The sequence below is a fragment of the Oncorhynchus mykiss genome, chromosome 20 (assembly GCF_057628025.1).
Source record: "Oncorhynchus mykiss isolate SJ-2025 chromosome 20, ASM5762802v1, whole genome shotgun sequence".
Taxonomy (NCBI): Eukaryota; Metazoa; Chordata; class Actinopteri; order Salmoniformes; family Salmonidae; genus Oncorhynchus; species Oncorhynchus mykiss.
This window is the reverse complement of record NC_143041.1, coordinates 19,629,068-19,656,730: the sequence shown is the minus strand read 5'-3', so window position 1 is coordinate 19,656,730 and position 27,663 is coordinate 19,629,068. Positions and strand designations below refer to the sequence as shown.

General features: G+C 44.5%; 1 protein-coding gene across 1 annotated transcript; it reads right to left on the bottom strand.

Moving 5' to 3' along the window:
* Window positions 1-2,512: 2,512 nt before the first annotated feature.
* LOC110499042 (uncharacterized) lies at window positions 2,513-14,963 on the bottom strand. Its single transcript, XM_021575873.3, has 3 exons — window positions 14,669-14,963; window positions 14,516-14,568; window positions 2,513-10,168 (listed from the first exon to the last, which is right to left on the bottom strand). Exon 3 carries the CDS (start codon window positions 10,071-10,073, stop codon window positions 3,285-3,287), a length of 6,789 nt encoding a protein of 2,262 aa, XP_021431548.3. The 5' UTR covers window positions 10,074-10,168; window positions 14,516-14,568; window positions 14,669-14,963; the 3' UTR covers window positions 2,513-3,284.
* Between the last annotated feature and the right edge of the window lie 12,700 nt (window positions 14,964-27,663).

Here is a 27,663-nt window from a genome sequence, read left to right as displayed (position 1 = left end):
TATCTTTTTGCAATTTTTAAAATTATTTGTTAAGGTCTTAAATCTCTTTCTCTGAGCAATTGTTTTAGTAGAAAATACTATTTCATGTGTTTTTTAGCATAAAATATAGCTCAGTATTTGTATTATTTATTTATTTCATTATGGACCCCACTATGTGCAAGGCCTACAGACCTTCAACCTCACATCTATATCTATATATATATATATATATATATATATATATATATATATATATATATATAAAATAAAGATTAATAGTCATTATCCCTCCTCGTCCTTAGACGTAGCCTGCTCGGTGTAGCTCATCCAGCTCTCCGTCTGGTAGTACATCTGAGTCGGCGCTTAGTTACAGGGCAGCCGCAGCAATACATAGAATGGTCAGCTGGGCGGGGTGCCGGTTCCACGTACACCAGGGGTCTCAATCACCTCCAGGATCTCTGGAGTGAGCTTCATGTCGTGGACATTTGGAGCTGCGCCAGTTGACAGTGGCCACACCGGAGTCCAGCAGTTCCTTAATTGTCTTCTGGATCTCTTTAGTAAGGCCCTTTGCAAGGGTCTCTGAAGATGCACTGGGTCCACTGCAGGTGGCAGTGTGACCTCGAAGCTCCAATCCTCAGGTCCGGTTCTCTTCTCCAAGTTGATGCAGTGGGTGTCCATGTCTGATGGATTTATGAAGACAATCTGCAATGGCGGACTTTTATAGGTTTTGGAGTCATTTGCACCATAATGGAATGACTTTTTGACCACGTTAACTTTTGTAGCTGTCTTTCATTTTGTTCATTACATGTTTTATAATCTGGTGTGCGGGATGATTAAAGTAATAATGTGCCTATGACTATTTGCAGGTCTGAATGAAACAAACAGGGATAATTACATTTTGAAAATAAATGTTTCTCTGATTCTTTGCTATGAATTGGACTTCGTTCATCATAGAACGTTTAGCCCAGACATTTCTACAACCATATTGCTCGGCTGTCAATTATCAAATTATATTCTGAGAAATGTGGAAGTTTGCTGTTGTAACCGTCAAAGATGATTAAAATACTGATATATTTATTTCTCATTTACATTTTACATTTTGACATTTCAGCCAGGCCACAACACCTGACAGTCCGAAGGTAGCACCAAGTTATCGCCGCAGCCGCCCCATGTCATGCCAGCGGATCCCCCTCTTTGTGGACTTCGAGGTAATCGGCTGGGCTGGCTGGATCGTTTCTCCACGGGGTTACAATGCTTACTACTGCAAGAGCTCCTGTCCGTTTCCACTCGGAAAGAGTTTCCGTGCCACGAATCACGCGACTGTGCAGTCTGTCATGCACGCTCCAAAGCTCTCCAATGAGGAGGAAAACGTGGTTCTGAAACAGTATGACGATATGGTTTCGTTTTGAACAGCTTTCAGAAATCTTGGTTGAATTGAAAATATTAACAGTATGTCCAGTGATTCATGTATAAATGTATGTTTTTGTAAGAAATACAAGTTGGTTGTTGCAATTGAACATGTTTGTATTGATATTTGATAAGGCTTTGAGGCCGTACAATGGCAGTAAGCCTAATGGAAGTCCCCGTGTCACCGACCAAGGTGCTGAAATTAAGCGTCCGGTTGGTTTATAATTGCCCTGAAAGATAAACCTTTTACAATTAGAGGTTATTGCTATATTACGAATGATGGTCTTCTTTTCAAGCACATGCATTATCTACATATTTTTGTGTCATGGTTGTCATAATGAGGGGGCGACCCAATGGGCTCACATTTTTGTTTCTGCCTTAGCACTACCGATGTAGGATTTTCATTTGATCACCCTGTCGCAGAATAACTTTCCTTTAAAATTTATAGATTTTAGAGGTTGACAAATGTATGAACCCCTGCAAAAATGTCCATTGTAATCCACATAATAATTCACATTTCCTGTTGCTGCAGGATTATTTTTCCCGCTGTTGCAAACTGGCTCAAATTAAGATGCTATATTTTTGTACACCCTTGATTCAAATCACAACAACTTGATGATGCGTTAATAATTTGAATCAGCTGTGTAGTGCTAGCCAAAAACACACATGTAAAACAGGATTAAGAAACACTGTTATGGGATGGATATGTAACTATATGAAAGATCATATGAAAGACTGATGTCCTAGTAACTATATCGTGTAGGCCTACAAATGTGGTTTCATCTTGTTGTTTGTTTGCTACTTCATTCACTAGGTTTGCGATTTCCATCTTCAATGTAATGAACAATACACACTAGATGGCGCCAGAGGGCTGAGTTTTACATTTAAAAAGCCAATCTTGCATTCACAGTAAAATATCTCTCACCATAAATTGAGATGAACCAAACAAAATGGAAAAGCATTTACAATGCGGTGTAATAAGTGCAGTGTAGGCCTGATCATCAAGTCTTGCTACCTATGAAAAGGTAAGCCATTTTAAAATGGATAAAAATCACTTTTTGAAATGTAAACTATATATATTTTTACAACATCAAGATTATGAAATTACAACAAAGGATAACCCTAGTTCTTCAGAAGTTTTTTTTTTTATTGGAATGATTTACAAAAACAAAATGCAGCCCTGCTTTATCTAGTCATTAAATCCAAAATACTGCCAAACATATTTCCAAGTATCTCCAAGTATTTCCAATCATGTTACAATGATCAATTATTGCCACTTACAATACATGTAAATACCATACATTTTATGATATAAGTATGAAACAGAATATGCGACTTTCAATATTCAGTTGCATGAAATATTAAAACTCGTGCATGCAAAACACAGTGCATACATTAGAGTGAAAATAACGAAATTGATATTGGTATTGACTACTGAAACGTAGATCAAATCATAATGTGTCCTTTTTGTTTAAATAAAAATGAAAAAATCTGTCAAAATTGTGTTATTTGTGAGGGCAAACAGCTTTGTGGAAAAAAAAAGTCTCAAAAAGCAAAACTTGACATCAATAAAACATTACAACAATGTCATGAAAAGAGGTGAAACACCACTTCAATTATATTCATAGAAATCCTCTCAAGATTTACAACCAAACTTCCTGTCTACGTGTGAAAATACTTATGTACATAGAACATCCATGTCTTTTTCTTTATGCTGTCATTTTCCATCAAAAAACATTTATGAATCATATCTTAATCATACATAAATCCCTGTGGTCAGACACTCCCAAATGCCATTTATATATTAACTCTACAGTAGCTCGTATTAACCACAAATGCAAATTAACACTCCACTTCAACACTGTTAAACTTTTCTCGCGAAGTTGATAAAAGCCCTATCAGTTCACACAGTCATAAAGGTCCTCAGTGCCTAAGAACTCCCCTAGCATGTGGTCTTGTGAGCCATACACTGGCTCTAGGTAGGGATGGCCTTCGCCGTTGTGTTTATATCGCTGCGTTTCCCGCATCCGTTCAAAGTCTTCCTGGTCCAGCTGTGAGGGGTGTACAGTGGACTTCTGTGATGGGATGGATGAGACAGGCACAGGGACAAAGGAACCTTGGTAGAGCACCATTGGTGCGTTCATCACCTCCATGGTGGGGCCTTCTGGAGGTTGAATAGGTAGCTGCACGTAATTCCCAGTTTCTGGATCAAAGAAGGTCTTCGTCTTGACCTGGACGGGCATGTCGACTACGAAGTACTGCCCAGAGTCTGGGTCCTGCAATAACTTCCGTTGGGTCATTGGGAAGGAGGCATAACGGTGCTCGATGCTGGATTGACGGGAGAACTGGCTGGTGTAACTTGACTGGCGGGATAGATTAGGGTGAGGTGATGTCAAGTCTATAACGTCACTGGCATAGGAATCAACACTGTGGTTTCTGTGTTCTAGTTTTTCTCTGTTGGATCTCTCGCGGGCTCGGCCCCTCTGAGACAGCTCATCCCTAATGGACTTCTCAATACGCTGACTCCTCGGCTCCGGTCTTTCCCTAGGAGATGTCTCACTGCTACGAATTCTCTCTTCTGCTTTATTACCAATGTGTCTGTCCATGCTCTGAGCTCTAAGGCGCTGTTGTCTCCCAGTCATGGATCTCTCACCGTTTGGACTTTTATGCTCACTGACAGCTCTGTCACTGCTACGGAATCTCTGTTCTGGCTTGTCGCGGCTGTGTTTCTCACTCCTATGGCACTCTGATTTGCCACAACATTGTTTGTCACGGTTACGGCTTTGACGCTCAGATCCTACATGTCTCTGATTGTCACTGCTGCATTCTTGACGCGTCGATTCCCCATGCCTGTGTTCCTCACTACCACGACTGCTGGGCTCTGTTCTTTCTTGCCAGGACTTCTCACTGCTATGGCTCTGATGTTCGGGTACACCATCGTGGTGCTTCTCACTGTTACGGCCCTGGCTCTCTGATTCATTGTGCCTGTGCTTTTCACGACTATGGCCTTGATGCTCTGATTCACCACGGCTGTGCTTCTCACTGCTACGGCTGCTGTGTTCTGTCCTCTCCTGATGTTGCTTCCCTCTAGTATGATGTTTCTCACTACTATCACTACTACTACTTTTCTGCTCCGATGATTTATCCCTCTTGTTTTTGTCACTTCTACTACTACAGCTCTTAGTACTGCTCTTTTGCGGTTGACTTTCCTTCTCTTCCTTTTGGATCCTCCTGGTGGTCAGCTTCATGGCTTTGAAGAGGGCCTTCTCGGACTTGGGAGGAACCACGGGGGGTCTGCCGGGGCCTTGGGTGTCGTTGGCGCGGCAGACAGAACCAGACCTCTCGCTGGGCACCTTGTAAACTTCTGGGGTGTCATCAGCTGTATCCATTGTGCTTGTTTCTGATGATGGGCTTAGGCTTGAATGTTTGTTATATTCCTGTGTGACTGTGAGGAAAGACCCGTATTGTTGGCCTCTTTGGCTGTTTTCGGGGGTCAGTTTTGAGGGAGACAGTGGGGTGAGTGGTGAGTGGTGAGATGCAGTCTCTCTTGGTTTGAGGTGTTTGTCTGTTGTGATGGTAGCAGCATGGAGTTCAGGGATTTCAAGATGGTCTTCCTCGCCCCTCTCAGAGCCACTTAAGCTCTCCCTGGGTGACCACGGCGCACGTTGGCCTTTCCGATTGTGCTCGGGGGTTAGTTTTGAGGGAGACAGCAGTGAGTGTGAAGAGTGGGGAGATGCCGTCTCTTTGAGTTTGAAGTGTTTGTCTGGTGTGGTGACGGCATTATCGGGTGACTGCATTTCAATGGATGTTTTTGGATGATCAAGATGCTCTTCCTCGCTTTTCTCAGAGCCACTCAAGCTCTCCCTGGGTGACCAGGGTGCACGCTGCGATGGGTCATGGTTTGTCTTGTCCAGAACCGGTTTCACTGTCTTGGTTACAGGCGAGACATGATCATTTAATATGTTGTCTTTCACTTTGAATAGAGTCGGTTTCCCCAGAACGGGCGAAGAGACGTTGGGCTGAGATGTTGGCATTTGATTGTTTGTGTTGTCCATCGGGCTCTGGAACCATCCTCTTTTGTCCATCTCTCTGGCTCTCGGCCCATTTTCCTCCTTCAGGGATGTTTCTCTGTCTCGCCTGGGACGGACTACTGGCTTGTCTTCAACGTCCTCATTTTCATGATCACTTACAGAGTAATACTCCACTTCTGTCCTCCTCTCCAAATCCCCTCTCACACGTTCTGGACCATCCTTTACTCCTTCCTCAACCTCCTCAAATTTTGCAGTCAAATTCTCCAAAGAATGATAGATGTTTGAGTCAGTTTCAAGGTTTCTTTGCAATGTATTTTCGACAAAGAAATATGATGACTTCGGGGACATACTGGTTTGATTCTGTTGACCTGGATTTATACTACTGCCATTTGACAACGGGGACACTAATGTTTCTCTAATATCTTGGTCAAGTACTTCATCAACATGTACAATATCTTCACAAACCCTAACTGATTTGTCAGACTCATCAGTTGCTTGAATCTTTTTCATGCTATCTTTTTTCATAATTGATTCATCCTCAGTACTGGTGTTTACTTGGTTTGAAGGTTTTGAATGATCCTTGTCTGGTTTTAAAGGGGCCTTCCTTCTCACACACAGTTGTTCCTGTTGTTCAATATTGTGTTGTATTTTCTCTGCTTTGAGTTTCTTCCGAGGAAGTGTGTTAGTTTTCCTTTCATTTAATAGAGCCTTCATTTCTTTTTCCTTCTCTTCACTGGGGGAAAAACAGGTATTTGCCTCATGTGGATATTTTGAGTACTCTCCTGGCAGACCAACGTGGTGTTTATTTTGTACAAAACGCTTCTCTTGCTCAGCTGTCTTCTCCGTTTCAAGTGCATCTGTTTGTTGATCAGCCTTTATCTTTGCATCGAGGGCCTCCTTACTTGAGACCTTGCCCCTTGCGTGTGTGTTCTCTTTTCGTAGAATGTTATCATTTTTATACTCCCTAATTGAAAAGTCCTTGTTCTTTGTGCCCTCCTCAATTATGTCCATTACATTTGCACATTCTTTCTCCTTCTCTGAGCTGTCCTCTTTTTTAATGCTCCCTTTCTTGCTCCTCGGTGGTACCTTTGGTTTGATAACTGGTGCGTCTGGTTGACTCTCCTCTGTGACGACCTCATCGTTTCTAGAGGTGTCGTCTCTTGTTTCAACTGATAGTTGTTTAGCTACGGTTCTATCACTCTCCTCTGCTGGGTATTTGCTGGATCTAATATTGTGTTTTTGTTTGTCACTGACATTATTGATTGTGTTTCCTTGCACTTGCTCCTCCCTGATATATCTTGTTGCCAGTTTATTTTGTTCAGTGTAGATTGTGGCACCAAATCTGTGATTTTCGCCAAGTTTTGTCTCGGTCTGGGAAATAATTCCTTGTATCTGATGATGATCCTTCAGATCCCCTAGCCTCCCTCTGACCTCGTTTTGTTTCCCCTCTGTTGCTTTCCTGATATAATCCTGTCTAGCTGGTCTACTCTTTTGGACTCTAACATTATAACTATCATCAGGGTTCTCATCAGGGACTCTATTGTTTTCACATTCTTTATTACTAAATACTTGATTTTTACGTTTCTCTGCTCTATCCGATATGATTTCCTCGAGTGCCATTTTAGCCTTGTCGTAATTGTCATTGATCAAAGATTTGTTTACAACCACGTTGTTGTCTATCGTTGAGAATACATCACGCCTAGCTTGCTCCTTCTCTTTATTTGCAAATGCCTCTTTTTTAGCTAACGTGTTTCCTCGCATAGAAAGAATACCCCTTTTGATGTTCCTAAGCTCCCTTGAAATTAAATCGTTTTTCGCTTTTGCCTCCCCATCTATCATTGGCTTGGGCTTCAAATTCTCACCGTCCTTGCTATGGCGTCCACCCAATCTGGCCTTCTCCAGCTCTTTAAGTGCATGTAAGTCGCTTATTATATTTTCACCATCTTTCATTTCTTTGTGCACTGACCTCTCTGCATCCTGTACTTCCTTATCCATGTCTTTCTTGTTATTCACCTCCGTTTTAGGTTCTAAATCTTCCTCCTCCTGCTCTTCCTCACCATTCTCCATCAGTGCATATCTTTGGCTTTTAATATAGTTGTTCTGTCTCGCTGAAAATATATGCTTAAACCTTCCTTGCTCTTTAACAGGCTCCTTCTCTTTTTCTACCACCATACGTTCTTTCTCTTTTTCTGAACTTTCTATTAATCCGTTGGCGAGGATGTTATCCATTGGATTAATGTCACCTGTTGCCTGTGGCTCTATCTGTCTGTAGCTTGGCCTTGGCACTGAAAATGAATAAAACAAATGTCTATCCACTACAATTCCCTTTTCATCTTTCACTTGAGGGTCCTCTGTTTTGACAATGTTGGTCTTATTGGTTAACGCTTCAACAGCTTCTGCTCTATTGGGAGAGAATAGTTTGTTTCGGGTGGTAAATATTGCTTCCATACCGGCTCTCATAACCTCTTCAACACTGTCTTTGACATTTAACTCTATCATGTCCTTTGTTGACCTATTGGTGTTGTATGTTCTATTTGAGGGCAGCATTTCGTTTTGAGCTGTTATCAATGTGTCCCTAGTTGCTGTGATGGCTTCTCTTGTACTTGCAGTCTGTTCATCATTATGTTTTTCCTTGAATTCCACTGTGTCTTTTGTTGGCTGTTTCGCATTGTCTGTTCTATTTGGGGATAACACTTTGTTTTGTGCTGTAGGTAATGCTTCCCTATTCGTACTTGTATGTACAGGCTGGCCACCGACACCTTTCTCCTTTTGCTCCGACATCTCTTTCACTGGCTTTTCTGATATATTCAGAGAAATCCCATCCTTTTGTGTAGTAGGATCGTCTTTTGTGTTGTCCGACATATTCGGAGAAAGCCCTTTGTTTGGTGTGGTAATGGACAAAGTAGCCTTATTCATTGACGGTGAGAAGTGTTTCATCTCTGGCTCTACAAGACTATTGTACAAGTTCAGAGTTGGGTACATTTGTTTCTTAGTCCGAGGGCTCTTGTTCACCTTTGGGTGTGAAAAGGGAGACCCGGGGCTCCTGCTAGCCGCAGCCTCTCTTTTGGTTTGCAATAATTTGGATATCAAGTAATCGTCTGATATATCAGAATCTAGATATTTCCTAAGACCAGCATTGCTAGATTCCGAAACATCAGGGCTACAGATAGGCAGTCCATCTAATAGAATGGCAGGTGTACTGAAGCCAGAGGCTAGAATGGCAGGTGTACTGAAGCCAGAAGCTGTAACGTCAGTAGGAGCTTGTGCATATTTGAGTAGTCTCTGTTCCAGCAGCTTTGGAGACAGAGTACGCCGATCCGCCTGTTCGGTTTTGAACTTTGGCGGGCTGTACCTGCTCTTGACCCTCTTCCTGTTATCCTTGAGGTTGAACAACAAACTGGACGCGATGGATTTGTAGCTCTCTCGTTTGATGACCTCTGGGGTCGACCTTGATTTGACTGGCGACACATGCTCTAAGTCTAGGCGGGTGAGATCAAGGAGAGAGGGCGAGAGCACCGCTGACAGGATCTCTGAGGTGTCTGTGGCCTGTCTGGATGGTATTATGGGTGTCATCAGCTGAGAAATGCTGAATGGAGTAGAGGTCAAAGAGCACGGCTCCTCCACTTCTTTCACCTTTATCGACTTTACTTTCTTTTTATAAGGTATGTTACTCTCCTCCACCAGTTTGGGGGTTTCAGTGGGAGTGCAAAGTAGTCCTGATTGGTTGACAGGCACAGCACTCTTGACTCTCACTCTGTTTCTTCTCCAGGGGGTGCTGGTTTCACCCTGGGAAGAGGTGTCTGATGCACACCTCTTCTCAGGGGCAGAGGGTTTTGGCAGAACCTTGGGTGGATGACGAGGAGGAGGAGGGGGTTCAACTGGTTTCTGGCACTGCTGCTCCATCTCCTCTGCACGCAAAGTCTCTATTCTATGTGCCTCAGTCAGCTCTTTGTATAAAGGGGAGTCATACCACTTAGGGAGGTTGTTCACCACATGGGGAATGGAGGTGATGTCTTCCTGGCCGAACGGAGAGTGGTTAAAATCCCTCCACGATTGGAATGGGCTGAACTCGCTGTGGAGGAAACAGTTTTTGATGTGCAGTTTCCGCAGCTTGAAGTTGGATATGCAGTTTTTTGTCTTAGAGAACTTTGCACCCTTGCCTGATTTCTTGGCTATGAGGTTGTTATAATCTGAGGAGAATTCCGATAGTTCCCTTTCGATGCTGAGGAGGGCCGACTTATCCCAAGAGTCTCCGTTAGTGTCCTTAAAATCCCAGTTTTTAATCAGCATGCCCTCACATTTCTCCTCCGTAGCACTGAATGCCTTGAGGAGAGTCAAACTGGACATGCTCTTCTGCTGCTTCCAGGGTTGAGTGCCAATGGTACCATTGATTTGGTGCTTTTTACCAGTGTCTTTAGTCCTTTTCAGGGGCTCCTCCACTAGGGGCTTGTGACAGCTGAAAGGGTATCCGTATGAGAACTCATCGTTGTAGGCGGCCTCGTCTCCGATGCACAGGCTCCGGAAGGCGCGGTCGGTGAGCGTGCTGACCTCTCGGTCCGTCTCGTCCATGAAGATCTCAGTGAAGCCGTTGGGGAAGCGGTGGTGGAGCATGGTGCTCCGGTGGCTCACGTGTTGACACTTCTCCACGCAGGTCATGGTGAAGGCTGATGGTTGACGCCAATCACACCTCTGCAGTAGGTTGTAGATGGTGGAGTCTATATGGTCCCAAGTTTGGTCAGCTCGCCATCTGCCTGGGAAAGAGATACAGTGTCACAATCAAAGAGGAAACCCTGGACCTTCATAACGTCATTGCTTTACGCAGATTGTATAGAGAAGAGTTTACATTTCATCAGCCTAATCATTTGAATACATTACTAGCTAGACATTGTGGTATTTATTTTATGCAATTCTTCCTAACGGCTAGTGTTTGGGGTGTTTGGGGTGTACAAAGACTGTGTCCATTTTGATAGCACTTTAAATGGTTTGTCATACCACATATTTCGCTCTGACCTTTGTGTATATGACATGTGTGAACTCAACTATCTCGTAGCTATGTACACCCCAAACACACACCATACCGCAGGCTATTTTAAGGAAAGGAATATGTTTTTAGGCCCTTTACTAAACATCAGGCATGACAATGGCTATGAACAGCATGAGAATAAATACTGGGATTTTATAGGAGCTAATGCCCATTCTGCCCTGTACTGCCCTGTATCTGACTACCTTCGCCTCTCCCGAGTCCGTACGGGAGTTGCAGCGAAGGGTCAAGACTGTAACTACCAATTGGATACCACGAAATTGGGGAGAAAAGGAATAAAAAAATATATAATATAATTCAAAAACTAAAATACCCCCAAAAAACTGGGACACTCCTTAAAACTAGCTACAGCTGATTGAGATAAATATAAACACAAACAGAGTGAGGGTACTGAATGTATAGAATTAGCCTTAGAGTTGTATTCAATAAAACACCATGAGTAAAACTTGATTCAAAAGCACAGAAGAGACATGATTCAGATTCATGTCCAAGTTCAAAAATCATGCCAAGTTCAATAACAGTTATCCAGCCATTTATAGGCCTCTCTCTGCAGACGGTCATTACATCTACATGCTAGTCTTTATATATATATATATATATATATATATATATATATATATATATATATATATATATATATATATATATGTGTGTATATATATATATATATATATATATATATATATGTGTGTATATATACGTGTTATTATCGGAGAAGGCCATCAATTTGTAGTCACTGTTGTTGTTGTTTGCACCATTCCTATAAATCAGCATTGGTTTGTATACAACCATGTGGGTAGCATGTTGCTTTCGCATTAGTACGTTACATGTGGTGACCTTTACAATGGACATACAGTACTTTACTTATTATATATTTTCATATTGTGATTGATGGTCAAGCATATATAAGGAAATCACACACCACAATGGTCTTTAAACATTTTAAATGGAGACTAAGTCTACATCAGGCACAGACAATGCCCTTAAATCAAGACATCATTCACAGTACACTTTGCAGCAGCTGTTTAGCTTAGTTTAGCTATCTGGGTGTGTGCCTAGAATAGCTCATTAACGCATTTCGATATTCTGACCTGGGAGCTTAACAATTGGCATATTGGTCAACTTCACTGTTAATACAAAACTGGGGGGCCTCCTGAGTGGCGCACTGGTCTAAAGAGAACCTGGTGCCACTAGAGGTCCTGGTTCGACTCCAGGCTCTGTCGAAGTCGGCCGCGACCGGGAGACCCATGGGGTGGCGCACAATTGTCCCAGTGTCATCCGGGTTAGGGGAGGGTTTGGCCGGCCGGGATGTCCTTGTCCCATAGCGCTATAAAGACTTTGGTGGCGGGCCGGGCGCATGCACGATGACATGGTCGCCAGGTGTACGGTGTTTCCTCCGACACATTGGTGCGGCTGGCTTCCAGGTTAAGCAGGAATCAAGAATCAGTGCGGCTTGGCTGGGTCGTGTTTCGGAGGACTCGCGGCTCTCGACCTTTGCCTCTCCCGAGTCCGTACGGGAGTTGCAGTAATGGGAAAAGACTGTAACTACCAATTGGATACCACGAAATTGGGGAGAAAAGGGAGAAAAAATAGATAATATAATTAAAAAACTAAAAGACCCCAAAAAACTGGGACACTCCTTAAAACTAGCTACAGCTGATTGAGATAAATATACACACAAACAGAGTGAGGGTACTGAATGTATAGAATTAGCCTTAGAGTTGTATTCAATAAAACACCCTGAGTAAAACGTCATTCAAAAGCACAGAAGAGACATGATTCAGATTCATGTCCAAGTTCAAAGATCATGCCAAGATCAATAACGGTTATCCAGCCATTTATAGGCCTCTCTCTGCGGACAGTCATTACAACTTAACGAAGGTCACACACATGCATTTTCAGTCCTTTGCCCTCAATATAAAACAATATACTGTATTAAGTCATTGTGACCACTATTCATGAGTTAAGGTGAAAGAATGCATCCACTTTTCAGAAGAATTTGGCTGGCAGGAAGCTATTTTCCAGTGCTTATAATTTGAAACCAGTTAGAGAGACGGTGATTTCCCAGCATCTGGTTGGTTTATTAATAGCAGAGAAGGAACTACAGCACAGAGGCTATCTATCACACCCCAAGGTAAATATTCAGCAATACACAGTCAATGTACAGGAATATGCATTATGCGTACAGTAATAAGCAGTAAATGTAACATTACTGCCAGCAACATAACAAACATTGTCTTAAAAGTTCCGACTCATAGCTCTCATAAAATATCTGGACTTTCATTAAAAAAAAACTTTAGTTGTTTTATTAAATTGATATATCTATTTGGATCACTGACTGTGTGATCCAAATATAAAAATATATACACACACTGTTTTTTTGTCTATTAAACATTGATCAGAAATACAGTGTAGACATTGTTAAAGTTGCAAATGACTATTGTTGCTGGAAACAGCAGATTTTTTATGCAATATCTACATAGGTGTACAGAGGCCCATTATCAGCAATCATCACTCCTGTGTTCCAATGGCATGTTGTGTTAGCTAATCCAAGTTTATCATTTTAAAAGGCTAATTGGTCGTTAGAAAACCCTTTTGCAATTATGTTAGCACAGCTGAAAACTGTTGTGCTGATTAGAGATGTAATAAAACTGGCCTTCTTTAGACTTGTTGAGTATCTGGAGCGTCAGCATTTGTGGGTTCAATTACAGGCTCAAAATGGCCAGAAACAAAGACCTTTCTTCTGAAACTCGTCAGTTTATTCTTGTTCTGAGAAATTAAGGATATTCCATGCGAGATATTGCCAAGAAACTGAAGATCTCGTACAACGCTGTGTACTACTCCCTTCACAGAACAGCGCAAACTGTCTCTAACCAGAATAGAAAAAGAAGTGGGAGGCCCCGGTGCACAACTGGGCAAGAGGAAAAGTACATTAGAGTGTCTAGTTTGAGAAACAGACATCTCACAAGTCCATAAGTCCAAGTCCATTCCATAACAAATCTGCCGTTTCCAGCTACAGTAGTCATTTACAACATAAACAATGTCTATACTGTATTTCTGATCAATTTGATGTAATTTTAATGGACAAGAATTTTTGAAAGGTAGTGTATTTTTATATATATACACACACACACACAATACCAGTTAAAAGTTTGGACACACCTACTCATTACAGTGTTTTTCTTTATTTTTTACTATTTTGTACATTGTAGAATAATAGTGAAGACATCACAACTATGAAATAACACATAAGGACTTATGGACACTTAACCAGCATGGCTACCACAGCATTCTGCTGCGAAATGCCATCCCATCTGATTTGGGCTTAGTGGGACTATGATTTGCTTTTCAACAGGACAATGACTCAACACAACTCTAGGCTGTGAAAGGGCTATTTGACCAAGAAGGAGAGTGATTGAGTGCTGCATCAGATGACCTAGCCTCCACAATCACCCAACCTCAACCCAATTGAGATGGTTTGGGATGGGTTGGACCGCAGAGTGAAGGGAAATCAGCCAACGTGCTCAGCATATTTGGGAACTCCTTCAAGACTGCTGGAAATGCATTCCAGGTGAAGCTGGTTGAGAGAATGCCAAGAGTGTACAAAGCTGTTATCAAGGCAAACGGTGCCTTCTTTTGAAGAATCTAAAATCTAAAATATATTTTGATTTGTTTAACATTTTTTGGTTACTACATGATTCCATATGTGTTATTTCATAGTTGTGACGTCTTCACTATTATTCTACAATATAGAAAATATAAAAAATAAAGAAAAACCCTTGAATGAGTAGGTGTGTCCAAACGTTTTACTGGTACGAAATATGCATATGATATCATAAAAATAAAAAGTATTGAATATTGACAGCAAAGGATGACATTATTTTTGTCATGTACCTGTGACATATGTGATGTTTAGGTATTACTGTAGAAGGTCCACATTGTGAGCTCTTCACCCCAAACATAAAAAAAGGATCCTGACGGTGTGATCCAAATATCCCCTCACATGTCCATGCATTGGACAGTTATTACCACATATGAAGATAAAATGCTGGTTTACCTTTTGATTGTGTATTCCATGTTTGGGGTAGAGAGATGAATCCACGGCCCCTGCTAAAAAAAAAACATAGGCATTGAGTAACAACAACTTTACAAGCAGGAAAAAAGTTTTGTTGTAATAAAGAAATAGCCAAAGAGAAGTCCTTGAACTTACTCAAGCCCTGAGATCCATGTGGTAAATGCAGTGGGGCAAAGGACACTCAAATTTGAGCACAGAAATGTGTCTGTACCGAAATAGACGCAGAAACCGGTGTGGCCAAACTGACCAGTAACACAGGAAGCAGCTAGCTACCCCACATATTGGAGTAACCATGTTGGTGTCGAGTGGCAGCAGGCCCATGAAATGGAAACGCTCATTGGCTAATTTTAGTAACTAGGAGCATGGGCCCATAGCAGCCTGCTAGCTTTGCCTTTAAACATCTTCAAATACTAACAGTGGCTATTCATGTGAGGGGTTGAGTGGTGGAGACAGTCTATAGCTCCTGGTGAACTCATGGGGTTGAGGCTTAGTGCCTGGCTATCTTTTGGCCTGTGACTCACTTGTCTCTCCCATGGTCTCTCCATGCAAAACAAGGTATCAAAAATAGCTAATTGCATCACCAACACAAGTGTCACACTCATTAAAGCGTAGAATGAGAGGCAAATGGCATCTGATTACAATGATGGGTTAGTACTGGTTTTCCAACACACACTGTGCATGATTTGTTTACTGTCTGGGATCAGCTGTGTGGTCTGCCTTTGTCACTGAAGCTGCTGTATAAGCTGAAATCCTGCAGACAGATTTAGATTATAATACTCCAATGAAGATTATTGCGTTTTGTTTCTGTCATTAAGACATTTTTCGAGGTACTATTTACCATATTCTCTTTCGTTGAATTCGCTCCTTACTGTACCAATGTGCTCTATTTAAGCAGGTCTATTTTTGTCACATTGTATTTCATACAGTAAAGGCCTGTCTCTCGTTATGTCACACCTTCCATATCTCAACTAATCAGTCAAATGTCAGGTCAACACCTGTTACTGGCAGCAAGCAAGGTCCAGTGTGATTATAGGGTCTGGAAAAAGAGGCTTCAATCCCTTTGCTGACTTGACAGATACAGAGTAAAGGGTTGTTGCAGAAGTATCGAGACAGGGAAGTATTGTATCTTTGAAAAAGCAGTATGTAAAGGAAAATTGGAGACATGTTTGACTTTGACATTTCTGTTTGCAAGCTAGTGACACAGACTTTTATCTAAATGTTAGACAATAAAATGTGCATTTTAGTTTAACCTAAATGGTTTGAAAGAATATACTGGAAGTCCTTACATTGTTTTGGAGAGATTATTTTACTTCGCCATCAGCACTCATGGAAGGATTTAAAAGTAGAGTGCAATCCGAGTGCATTTCCCAATTACTATCTGTAGCCAGCCACTCAACTCACCCAGAATAAGGTCACATGGTGTCAGCAGGGGGGTCTCTCCACCTAGCAACCCAGCTTCCAACCCAGATCCAAACGGTCTCTTGTGTCAGTTCCTCCCGTCGCCCTTCTCCCTGCAGCCAGCCAACGCTATAATAGGAAATTGGAGTGGCGGGCCGCTTTCCCCTGGAGTGTGGCAGTTAGTCAGGCAGGGAATCATGCAGGGAGGCAGGGCCCATAGCCTATCTGATGGACATCCACACATGGGCCTGTGCTGGGCAGCAGTGGGGGGCTGGCTGGCTGAGTGGCTATTAGTCACAGCCATTGGGGACCATGTAGGCAGGCACATGACTAACTGACAGATTGTCATGGCAGCCCAGTAAATTCTGGCTTTTCTGTGTGGCAGTATGTGGACGAGGTGAAGAGGCTGGTGGAATGACCCTCATTCCTGTCCGCTGATGCTGCTAGCACACCTGGGGTTAGCTAGCCTGTTAGCCTGTTCCTCTCGGATACATCAAGTCGGCACTCATACAGTTGGCCCATGGCTCCCTGGTTCATATACAGTGTTCTGAATCATTACACAGCCCACACATTTAGACCCAACACCTCTGAGGTGAAATACATAGCACCTTTTGTTGTAAGAGTGTATCTAGAACCTAAAATGGTTATTTGGCTGTCCCCATGGTAGAACCCTTTGAAGAACCCTTTTTGGTTCCAGGTAGAACCATTTTTGTTCCATGTAGAACCCTACATGGAACCCAAAAGAGTTCTGCCTGGAACCAAAAAGTGTTCTCCTATGGGAACAGCCGAAGAACCCTTTTGGAACCGTTGCTTATAAGAGTGTATGACAAGCTGGGAATCAGGCCACCATTACTGTATAATGCAAGTTGGATCTGGCCAGTGAAAGTATGAGGATATAACACATTTTTCTTACCTTTATAGAGACACTTTATATCAAAATAGATATGTTTGAATAGGGCAAACAAAACAAACATCTGAATTTCAAACTAACTGCACTATCCATATCACGTTTCAAGGTAACACCCAGATGCAGATAACGTCGAAATTAACAAAAGTTTATTAATCCAACAGGGGCAGGCAAAATACAGGTCAAGGGCAGGGGTCAGTAATCCAGATAAGTGGGGCAAAGGTACAGGACTCAGGGTCAGGCCAGGCAGAAAAGGTAAAAACTAAAAAACAAGAACAATCGAGAGACGGGCAGAAGGAAAAACTCTGGTAGGATTTACAAAACAAAACGAACTGGCAACAGACAAACAGAGAACACAGGTATAAATACACAGGGGATAATGGGGAAGATGGGCGACACCTGGAGGAGGCGGAGACAAAAACAGGAGACAAAGGGCTGTGGGTTTAACTCTGGACACATGAAAGGTGGGGTGTATACAAAGGGTACGGGGCAACAGAAGACAAACAGCAGAGGGGCTAATCATTTTAGAGATGGGAAACGGGCCGAGAAACGATGGGGAGAGTTTGCGGGATTCCACACGGAGGGGCAGATCACAGGTGGATAGCCGTACCTTCTGCTGAGACGATACCGAGGAACCGGGGTCCGATGGTGATCCGCTTGTCGTCAATACCTGGAGGGGGTCTTGAGGAGGGCCGGCCGGGCTCTCCTCCAGGCACGACGACAGTAGGGGACAAACATCTGGGCAGAAGGAATGCAGACCTCTTCTTCCTGCTCAGGGAAGAGTGTGGGTTGATAACCCAGGGAACACTCAAATCGCGATAGACCAGTGGCAGAGCAGGGAAGTGTGTTGCAGGGAAGAGTGTATTCCACCCACACAAGCTGCTGGCTCCAGGTGTGGGTGGTCAACCAGTCAACCACAGTCAGCATGGTAGTGTTGCTCTCAGACAGGGGGAGATCCATGACGAAATCCAGGGATGTGTGGGACCAGGGACGGTGAGGGACAGGCAGTGGTTGCAGAAGAACAGTCGGAGCTTGCCGAAGAATCTTGTTCTGAGCACAGACCATGCAGGCTGCGACAAACGAGGCAGCATCTGGAACCATAGTATGTCACCAAAAGCGTTGTCACGGAAAGGGCAGTGTCTGACGGGAGTCCGGGTGGCAGGCAAGCCTGGAGGAATGGTCCCACTCCACAGGACAGTGGAGCGGACAGAGTCAGGCACAAACATCCGGTTATCTGCTCCCCCCCCCCCCCCCCCCCCCCCCCAAGGTTCGACTGGGAACGCTGCACCTTCCGGACCTGTTTCCCTATACCCCAGCTGAGTGCCGTCACCATACACGAGGTGGGAAGGATGGTCTCGGGCTTCGGGGTAGTGTTGATAATGGGATATGTAGGAGGGTGAGCCGGTCAAGGATCGATTCAGACAAGGTGGTAAATTGTATGACAAGCGACAGTTTAATTATGAGTAAAGATATCTGGTACAACGTATACGGGCCCATTTCATTCAGCTCATAAGGAACCAGCAGAAAAGAAGCAGCGATAACAGAGTGCATGTATGTTATATACAGTACAGAAAGTAGGTTGAGTCTAGAAGTTCTGGTCTTCTAGTTGGTCCGGGTTGGGGTGTTGCCTTCTTGGATTGGTCCTGTTGGGCCGTCCGTCATCCCTCTGAGTCTTGTCGTGCCGTTCTTTGTCACACAATGTTCAGCTAAGAAGGATATTATGTGTGTGTGCTTGTCTGCTCCTGTTTCTCAAGGTTGGGAGTGTACATGCAGCTGGTGTTTGTCATGAGATACTGTTATCAGTGCTCAGCAGTAAGCCAGCTCTGTTCCTTTGTATGTGCATAGTCTAAATGAAAATAGGTTGAGTTATATGTGTTATGGCAGCTACATTATATTAATAAGGTTATTACATTGCTAGGCATACTTTAAGCTAGAAATTCTTATAATTCTTACAGTGGTAACCGTGTGGCTATAGAGGCGAGACAGGGCATCCGGCTTGACGTTCTTGGACCCCGGCCGGTGAAAGAGGAAAAAGTTCAACAGGAAAAACAGCAGGGCCCATCTCGCTTGCCTGGAGTTGAGGCGCATGGTGGTGTGGAGAAACTCCAGGTTTTTGTTCCACCCCTTCCAGCCATTCCTCCAACGCCATCTTCACAGCGAGAAGCTCTCGATTTTCCACATCGTAGTTCCTCTCCGTGGCATTGAGGCGGTGGGAGAAGAAGGCGCAGGGATGCAGCTTAAGGTCCAGGGCAGAATGTTGGGACAGGACAGCCCCCACTCCAACATCCGAAGCATTCGGCCTCCACGTCGAACTGACGGGAAGGGTCGGAGGGAACCAAGATGGGAGGAGTGGTGAAGTGGTGTTTGAGGTCCCGGAATAACCCAGACAGCAGGCAGAGACCCACGTGAACGGAACCTTGGTAGAGGTGAGTGCAGACAGGGGGGAAGCGAGGCACAGGGTCTTGTCCTTTTTCTCAACAAAGAAGAACCATGCGCTGACTTCAGACAATGGGCATGGCAGAGCGGACTCCAGCCCTTGATGGCACCTGTAGACCAATTGATGAGGGGATTGTGTCGCTCGAGCCAGGAGAATCCACGGGAATCTGAGGACACTTGATGAGCAGAAATTGAAAAGTCTCGCTGTGATTCCCTGACACCCGTAGGTTGATGGGGGTGGAGTGACCCAGCCTATAGAGCGCCTGTTCAGCGCTCTACCATCCATGGGAATGGAGAGGGGCTGAGTGGGGATGTTCAGCTCGGAAGCCAGGGTAGCGTCCAAAAAGCTCTCATCGGCCCCAGAGAGATTTAGACTGGTTTCCCCACAGCAGAATGGCATGAAAAGGGGTGCAATCAAGGGAAGCAGAAAAGTTTTCCATATGGCCCACCAGAGTGCTCCTACCGGTGAGCCTGGTCTTTTTAAAGGACAAGAGGACACAAAATGACCAAGAGTCAGCAATAGAGAGTCCGCAATACAACTCTTCTTGTTGATCCTGTATTGCCGTTCCACTGGCGACAACCCAGCTCTGCCTAGTTGCATAGGCTCAGGGAGAGGTAACTCGGCCGTCTTCGGAGACTCTCGGGGAAGATCGGGAAGCATCGGGTTCTCTCGGCAACGGGACTGTCTTGGACTTCCGGGATGACTCGGAGGCCAGGTGGAATCCCTGGACGTGCGAGCAAAATCGAATTTCCTCCCCCTCTGTCGTTCCCGTAATTGCCCATCGATGAGGATGGGAAATGCGATGAGGGAATCAAGATCCGTAGGTAACTCCCGAGCAGCAAGCTCGTCCTTGACCTCCTCTGAGATGCCTTGCAGGAACATATCGAACAGCGCTTCCTGGTTCCAAGCACTCTCCGCTGCCAACGTGCCGAAATCTACCGCATAGTCCGCCACCCTGCGGGAGTTCTGCCGAAGCTGGATTAGCTTCGGGACAGCTTCTCTCCCGGAGAACGGGGCATCAGAAACCTTCTTCACCTCCCCCACGAACCCTTCCAGACTAACGCATATGGCTGGCTGTTGTTCCCATACAGCAGTCGCCCAGGTGAGAGCCCTCCCGGACATCAGAGTGATGAGGTAGGCTATCTTGGAGCAATCTATAGGAAAGGAGGAGGGCTGAAGCTCGAAGACGAGGGCACACTGAGCTATAAACGCCGGACAGGTGCTCGGATCACCATTGAAGCGTTTGGGGGAGGTAAGCGGGGCTCCCTAGAAGGTGGAGTGACCGATGAGATGGCGCTGCTAGCAGCTGAGTTACTGAGGGGCTGTGGGGTTACCACCATGGTAGGCTGCCTCCCAGACAATCCGCGGAATTGTTCCAGCAAATGTCCAACGCCCGGTCATGGTGTTCAGCCAACATGTGGACCCCCACCATGAGGCCACAAAGCAGAAAAGGTAAAAGCCGGGAAAACTAGAAAACAGGAACAATCGAGAGACAGGAACAGAGTGAAAAACGCTGGTAGGCTTAACGAAACAAAACTAACTGGCAACAGACAAACAGAGAACACAGGTATAAATACACAGGGGATAATGGGGGAAATGAGTGACACCTGGGAGGGGTGGAGACAATCACAATGACAGGTGAAACAGATCAGGGTGTGACAATTCATAGAAACCATGATACCTTATTCATTTATTTGTTTCATGAATCAAGGTACTAAAATGCATGCTCAACTCAAACTAATTTATTATACGGTCTCACAAGAGTGTGTAGAGCAGTGGAGACAGTGCTCCAGTGAGACAGGGCTCCAGTGTGATACTGTGGCATGTGTCTCGGTCTCGACTCACACCGGAGACCATCATAATTCCTGGAAGATGCAACAGATACTGTACATACACTATGCCATTGACACAAAGTCATAGTTTGAGGAAGCCCCATTGACCTCCATGGTTTAGGAGGGCCATGGCCTATAAAGTGGCATGTGGACATGGGAGCCAGGATTCACATGGGTAAAATAACATTTAATAGGTATTGACGTAGCCTGTTGCAGTGTCTGCTATCTCAGTGTAATTCATGGATTTATATGAGCAAAATAAAGCCCACATTTTGTATGCTGAAAATTGTGCTCTGTAAGACTCCATCATAGGCTGGGAAACATGATTGTAAACATTACATAATGACTTCTTATGGAATTACTCCCTAGAGCTGTGGTTCCAAATCCTGGTCCTGGGGACCCAAAGAGGTGCACATTTTTGTTTTTGCCCTAGCACTGCACACCTGATCATTTGAATTAGCTGTGTAGTGCTGGGACAAAACCAAAAATGTGCACACGTTGTTCCCTAGGACCAGGATTGAGAACCAGTGCCCTAGAGCGTATGTTTATTCAATGCACGGCACGCCTCTCTGTTTGTTCATTAATCATGGCTTCCAAAATCCCCCCTTGTACCCGCTAACAACCTACAAAGACCGAGATCATGTGTTAACGTTGTCTTCTCTCCTTATTTCCCACACCTCTCCAGTGTTGAGGTTGGTGTGCGTTGCTGGCTGGCTGGCTGGCAGGGGGAGTGGGGGTACACTGAGCCCGTGCCAAGGCATGCTAGGCAGCTGGGTGCACAAAGCGACCACTGCCATTGTACATGTCTGCGGCTCTACAAAATGTACACAGCAGTTCCAAAATAATCATCAGGAGCCTGGTGATATGGGCTAGGCCGAGTGCTTTTAATGAAGCTGTAGATTGTGTTTTTACATGCCAAAGCTGGGGGAGTTTGAACATGGCTGCCAGCTATTAAACCCAACCATAATCTGAGCACTGAGAAGGGCCAAGCTCTCTTTGGAGCACCCTGAAGGGCCCTTGTAATGAACCTGGCACCCCGGCCTCTCCAGTGCCAGACTTCCAAGTCTCACGGAGAAGGGAAGGGAAGGGAAGGGGAGGGTTAAGAGGGAGCCTGGGTAAGGCTGTTATGTTATTGGGTTACTATTGTTGGGTTTTGAGAATATGAAATATACTTATTAATGTCACTGATAGAGTGCTAAGGTTCAGAGGGTCTACACCAGAAGTTAATGGTTATAGGAGGAAGGTATATAGTGTGTGCAACTAAGATTGGTATATGTTGAGTGCAGGGAAGCGATTACATATGGTAGTGATGGAGGGGGGTTGAGGTCAGGTCAGGTCGCCTTAAGGGAGAAATAGAAATGTATGGCCCGTATCACTAGTGTCCTGCCTAGCAGTAAAGAACGATGTTTGTACAGATGGGTACAGTGCCTTGCAAAAGTATTCATCCTCCTTGGCGTTTTTCCTATTTTGTTGCATTACAACCTGTAATTTAAATAGATTTTTATTTGGACTTCATGTAATGAATATACACAAAATAGTCCAAATTGGTGAAGTGAAATGAAAAAAAATACTTGTTTCAAACAATTCTAATAAATAAAAAATGGAAAAGTGGTGCGTGCATATGTATTCTCCCCCTTTGCTAGACCCTAAATAAGATCTGGTGCAACCAATTACCTTCAGAAGTCACATAATTAGTTAAATAAAGTCTACCTGTGTGCAATCTAAGATTCACATGATCTGTCACATGATCTCAGTACATATACACTTGTTCTGACTGGGTTTGCCACACCACTAAGCAAGGGGCACCACCAAGCTAGAGGAACCATGAATACCAAGGAGCTCTCCAAACAGGTCAAGGACAAGGTTGTGGAGGAGTACAGATCAGGGTTAGGTTATAAAAAAATATCAGAAACTTTGAACATCCCACGGAGCACCGTTAAATCCATTATTAAAAAATGGAAAGAAGGGGCCTCCCGGGTGGCGCAGTGGTTAAGGGCGCTGTACTGCAGCGCCAGCCGGGCACAGTGCGCGCTAACCAAGGTTGCCAGGTGCACGGTGTTTCCTCCGACACACGCGGCTGGCTTCCGGGTTGGATGCGCACTGGTTGGGTTGTGTATCGGAGGACGCATGACTTTCAACCTTCGTCTCTCCCGAGCCCGTACGGGAGTTGTAGCGATGAGACAAGATAGTAGCTACTAAACAATTGGATACCACGAAATTGGGGAGAAAAAGGGGTAAAATTCAAAAAGAAAAAAAATATATATATCAAAAATATATATAAAAAAAAACATGTAAAGAATATGGCACCACAACAAAACTCCAATTGAGAATCTGTGGTATAACTTAAAGATTGCTGTACACCAGCGGACGTGAGCTTACAACTCACTTGCAGGGCATTATTCTCTGAACTGTACGTTGTGGCAATTGTCCTTTTCCTTCACCATAAGTGCTCAAAAGGCTTTTGGCATAGAGCATGCAAAACAACTGGCAAGTCCCATGACGGGGCAAGCTGTTAATCGATATATTTAAATATTATTAGAGGGAGGAACAGGTACAGCTTTGACATGACTAACTCATTTCACAACCAAGCTAGCTGTATCCAAAAAGTGACTAGTCTTTAGCAAGCTAGCCACCACCCTAGCTAGCTTCTGTGGTTTAACTTCGAAAATTAACGTTTTTTACTAACTACACAAGCTATCTTTTATAATCTGTCTTTTCTGAAATGGTATCCGGCCATAACACAGATTGCCACCGTCAAGGATAACCCACTAATCGCTAGCTACCTGACTAGTCTACCACACTAGATTTTCTGACAGCTAAAAACATAGCATCCCAGCTATGGCGACAAAAGCATCTCCCACAGTGTCTGACAGTGAGAAGCTGAACACCCTGGATGCTGCAGTAGACCCAAAAGGCCTTTTAGGTCCCACCGTTGAGATGATGCCAAAACAGTGTGGGGAGAAGAAGAGGGAGGGTGAAGCCCTCCAGCTCTTCGCCCAGGCTGCAGCAGGTCGACCCCTCTCAACATTTAAAATGCCCAGGCCCCCAGGCTGCGAGCCCAATGCAGCAGAGAACCTCAGACCCTAAAGGCTCCTGGTCTAAGAAGCCTCCCTTCCCACCCATGGTCCCAAGGAGCCATTTGGCCCCTAACCCCACCCAAGGGGTAAGGAGGAAGAAACTGTTGGCCTAGCAGTGTCCCCATTGCCAGAGAGGCGAGAACGGCCTCCTCCGAGTGCCGTTCTATCTCTTCCGCCAATCCTGTTCCAGGATGCAGGTTCCCAGGCACCTCAGTGTTCTTTTCTGCGTACTGAACCCAAGTCAGTGGTCACAGAGTACAGCCCAAAGAGGAGAAGAGACAATGTCAGTTCACATTAAAAATGATACCACAAGCAAAACCAGGCTACAGGCCAAAGGTGTAGTCAGACATGTTGTTTCTCACAAAATCAAAACAAACAGGGTACCTACCTCCCTATATCTCCACCAGAGGAAGCTACCACTCCTTCTGGTGGTGATAGGCCACATAAGTACTCTTCCGGTGCGGGCCAGCCGCGCATGCGCAGTACATTGTGGATTGTAGTACGAATGTTGACACACACTGCTCTGTTAGGCACCAAGGGGATTGGTTCGTATCCGTCGACCTGAGGAACGCTTACTTTCACATCTCAATATACCCTCCTAACAGGAAATTTCTCAGATTCACTTTTCAAGGCGTTATTTCCCTTTCGGCCTCTCGCTGTCAATCAGGTTTTTACGAAGTGTACCGAGGCAGCCATAGCCCCAGTAATAGACAATTGGCTGCTGCGCGCTCAATTGAGACAGGATGTCTTAGAACAGTCAGCTGCTCTTGGAACACCTGACATTTCTAGGTTTCAGAATGAACACAGTAAAGAGCGTTCTGATTCCCAAGAAGACAATCTCTTTCCTAGGTCTAACCTTAGATTCAGGATCATTCAAAGCTCGCCTCTCAGTAGAACGAATTTAAGAACATTGCAGAATTGGCTAGCACTGTTTTCACAGAGGGAACCTGGTCTCTTTAAAAACATGCCTACGGCTGCTAGGTTTGATGGCACCGGCTTTAGTAGTCATTTCATTAGGACGCTTGAACATGAGGGAGGGTTCCAACACTGGGTCTCTTCTCTAGCTCTGAGCCCAATACGTCACAGACATCATTGTGTACAAATCTCCATAGATTGCATGGTAGCACTTCACTCACAGGGTGTCCAGATGGGCACTGTTTTAGCTAGAAAAGTAGTCACAACGGACGCATCTCTGTGGGAACCCCATCTCCGTTCTACTCACATGAACAGCCGTGAAAGGCTTGCAGTGTCCCTAGCATTAAAGTTGTTTCTCGTCATGTTCTAGTCAGCTTAGACAATACCACTGTTGTGGCTCACATAAACAGATAAGGCGGACTGCGATCCCCTCACTTACACACACTGGCACACAGACTGATTGTGTAGAGCAGTGTTTATCCCCAGTCACTGAGAGCTAGTCATGTACCGGGAGTGCTGAATATGGGGTTAGATTTACTCTTCAGGGGAAACCCTCTATATGGGTAGTGGAAGCTCCACCCAGAGGTACCCAATCAGGTTTGAATGCACGTCGGCATTCCAGCAGTGGATCTTTATGCATCGATGGAGAATTAACTGTGTCCACTGTTTATTTCCCTGAGGGATTGGGATGCAACAATGGGAGTGGGCGTGTTGGCGTACTATTGGCCACGAGTCGTCCTTTATGCATCCCCACAACTGGCCCTGATGTCCCCCACCCTAGCCAGGGTGCAGGAGAAGGGTCTCTCTCATAGTAATAGCGCCGCATTGGCCAGAGAAACACTTCTACTACTATGCAGTCAACCGTGGACCCTCCCTCTGGGTCCTAACCTACTGTGCCACCCACCCGGAACGGTTGGCACTCTAGGCTTGGCCCGTGAATGGTTCAATTTGTACACTGCGGGGATTCCCCAAAATGTCATTTAGAATATTCAGAGTGCTAGAGCCTCATCCACCAGGTCAATTTATGATTGTAAATCATGTGTGTTTGAGGAATGGTGCACTAAGTCACAGGCAGTGTAATTCCGGTGCTCTGTCCCGATAATCCTGTTGTTTCTACAGGAAATATTAGACAAAGGAAAGGCCTTTTCTACTATTAAGGTGTATCTGGCAGCTATTTCGGCTTGTCATGTGGGTTTTGGGAGCACGACAGCACGGCAAACACCCCCTTGTCGCCTGTTTTATGAAGGTGTACGTCTTTTGCGTCCGGTGTCCAAACAGCTTGCCCCGTCATGGCCCTTACCAGTTGTTTTGGATACTCTATGCCAAAAGCCTTTTGAGCCCTTGGATCAGGTGGATCTTAAGATGCTTTCATTTAAGACAGCGCTATTACTTGCAATGGCCTCCGCCAAGTGTGTAAGTGGCATTCACTCACTCTCACTGCACTCGTCATGTGCACAGTTGGGGTATCATTGCGGCCTAACCCTGCCATTATCCCTAAGGTTATTAAGCCATCTTTGATGTGAGTTCCCCTTGAGCTGATAGCTTTTCATCCCCCACCATTTTTCTCTCCGGGAACATCAACAGTCGCATATGTTTGTGTCCAATACGTACTCTGCATATCTAAATGGACAAGACTAAAGGGTTTAGATAATGTTTTCAATTGTTCGCCTGGGAAAAACCTTACACTGGTAAAGGTCTCACTGAACAATGCCTCTTCTCCTGGAAAGTGGGGGCTATCACTTTGCCCTAAACAAGTAAGGGTCTTCAGTCTCCTGCTGGCCTACAGGTTCATTCCACTAGAGGAATGGCTACGTCCTGGGCTTTATTTAAGGGCATAATCTATCCAAGATATTTGGTCAGCAGCGAGTTGGGCTTCTCACTGCAACGACCTCAGATCTTCTGAGGGGCAGCGCCCATTTGTGTGATAAATCGCACGGGGCAGTCAGTTGTCAGGATAAGCTTGCCTGGCAAAAAAAGGAGTCAGTATATCCCATAAGAGAAATACGTAACATCGTAACCCCGGTTCTCTGAAAGTATGAGTTAGTTATTTCACCACACCACCCTCCTTGCATTGAGCGAGGAAGAGGATGTGTTTGTTTTTTTATGACTCCCAGATGCTGCGTCTGACCTTTTATAGGGTAATAGGGATGTTTGATGAGCTGTGCGCTCTTGCTGCGCAACAGGTGGCATTCCGGCTCAAAATAGACTCTTTAGGCCTATGCATGTGATAGATAAATTAGTGATGAACTAACCTACTAACAGCCTAATTTGTGTTTATGACAGACCATATCAGCTACAGTGGGTATCAACAGTATTCACCTACTTTGGACGTATCACATTGTGTTGCGTTACAACGTGGGATTAAAATACATTTAATTGTGATTTTTCTTGTCGTTGATCTACACAAAATTCTCCATAATGTCAAAGTGAAACGAAAATAATACAAATGTTTACAAATGAAATTAAATAACAAAACTATAGAGGTTGGCAAAGTATTCACCCCCGCTGCTTAGGCAAGCCTAAATTTGTTCAGGAGTAAAATGTGGTTTAACAAATCACATAAT

Coding starts and splice junctions, on each gene's coding strand:
- LOC110499042 (XM_021575873.3), bottom strand. CDS start 10,073: ATGACCTGCGTGGAGAAGTGTCAACACGTGAGCCACCGGAGCACCATG.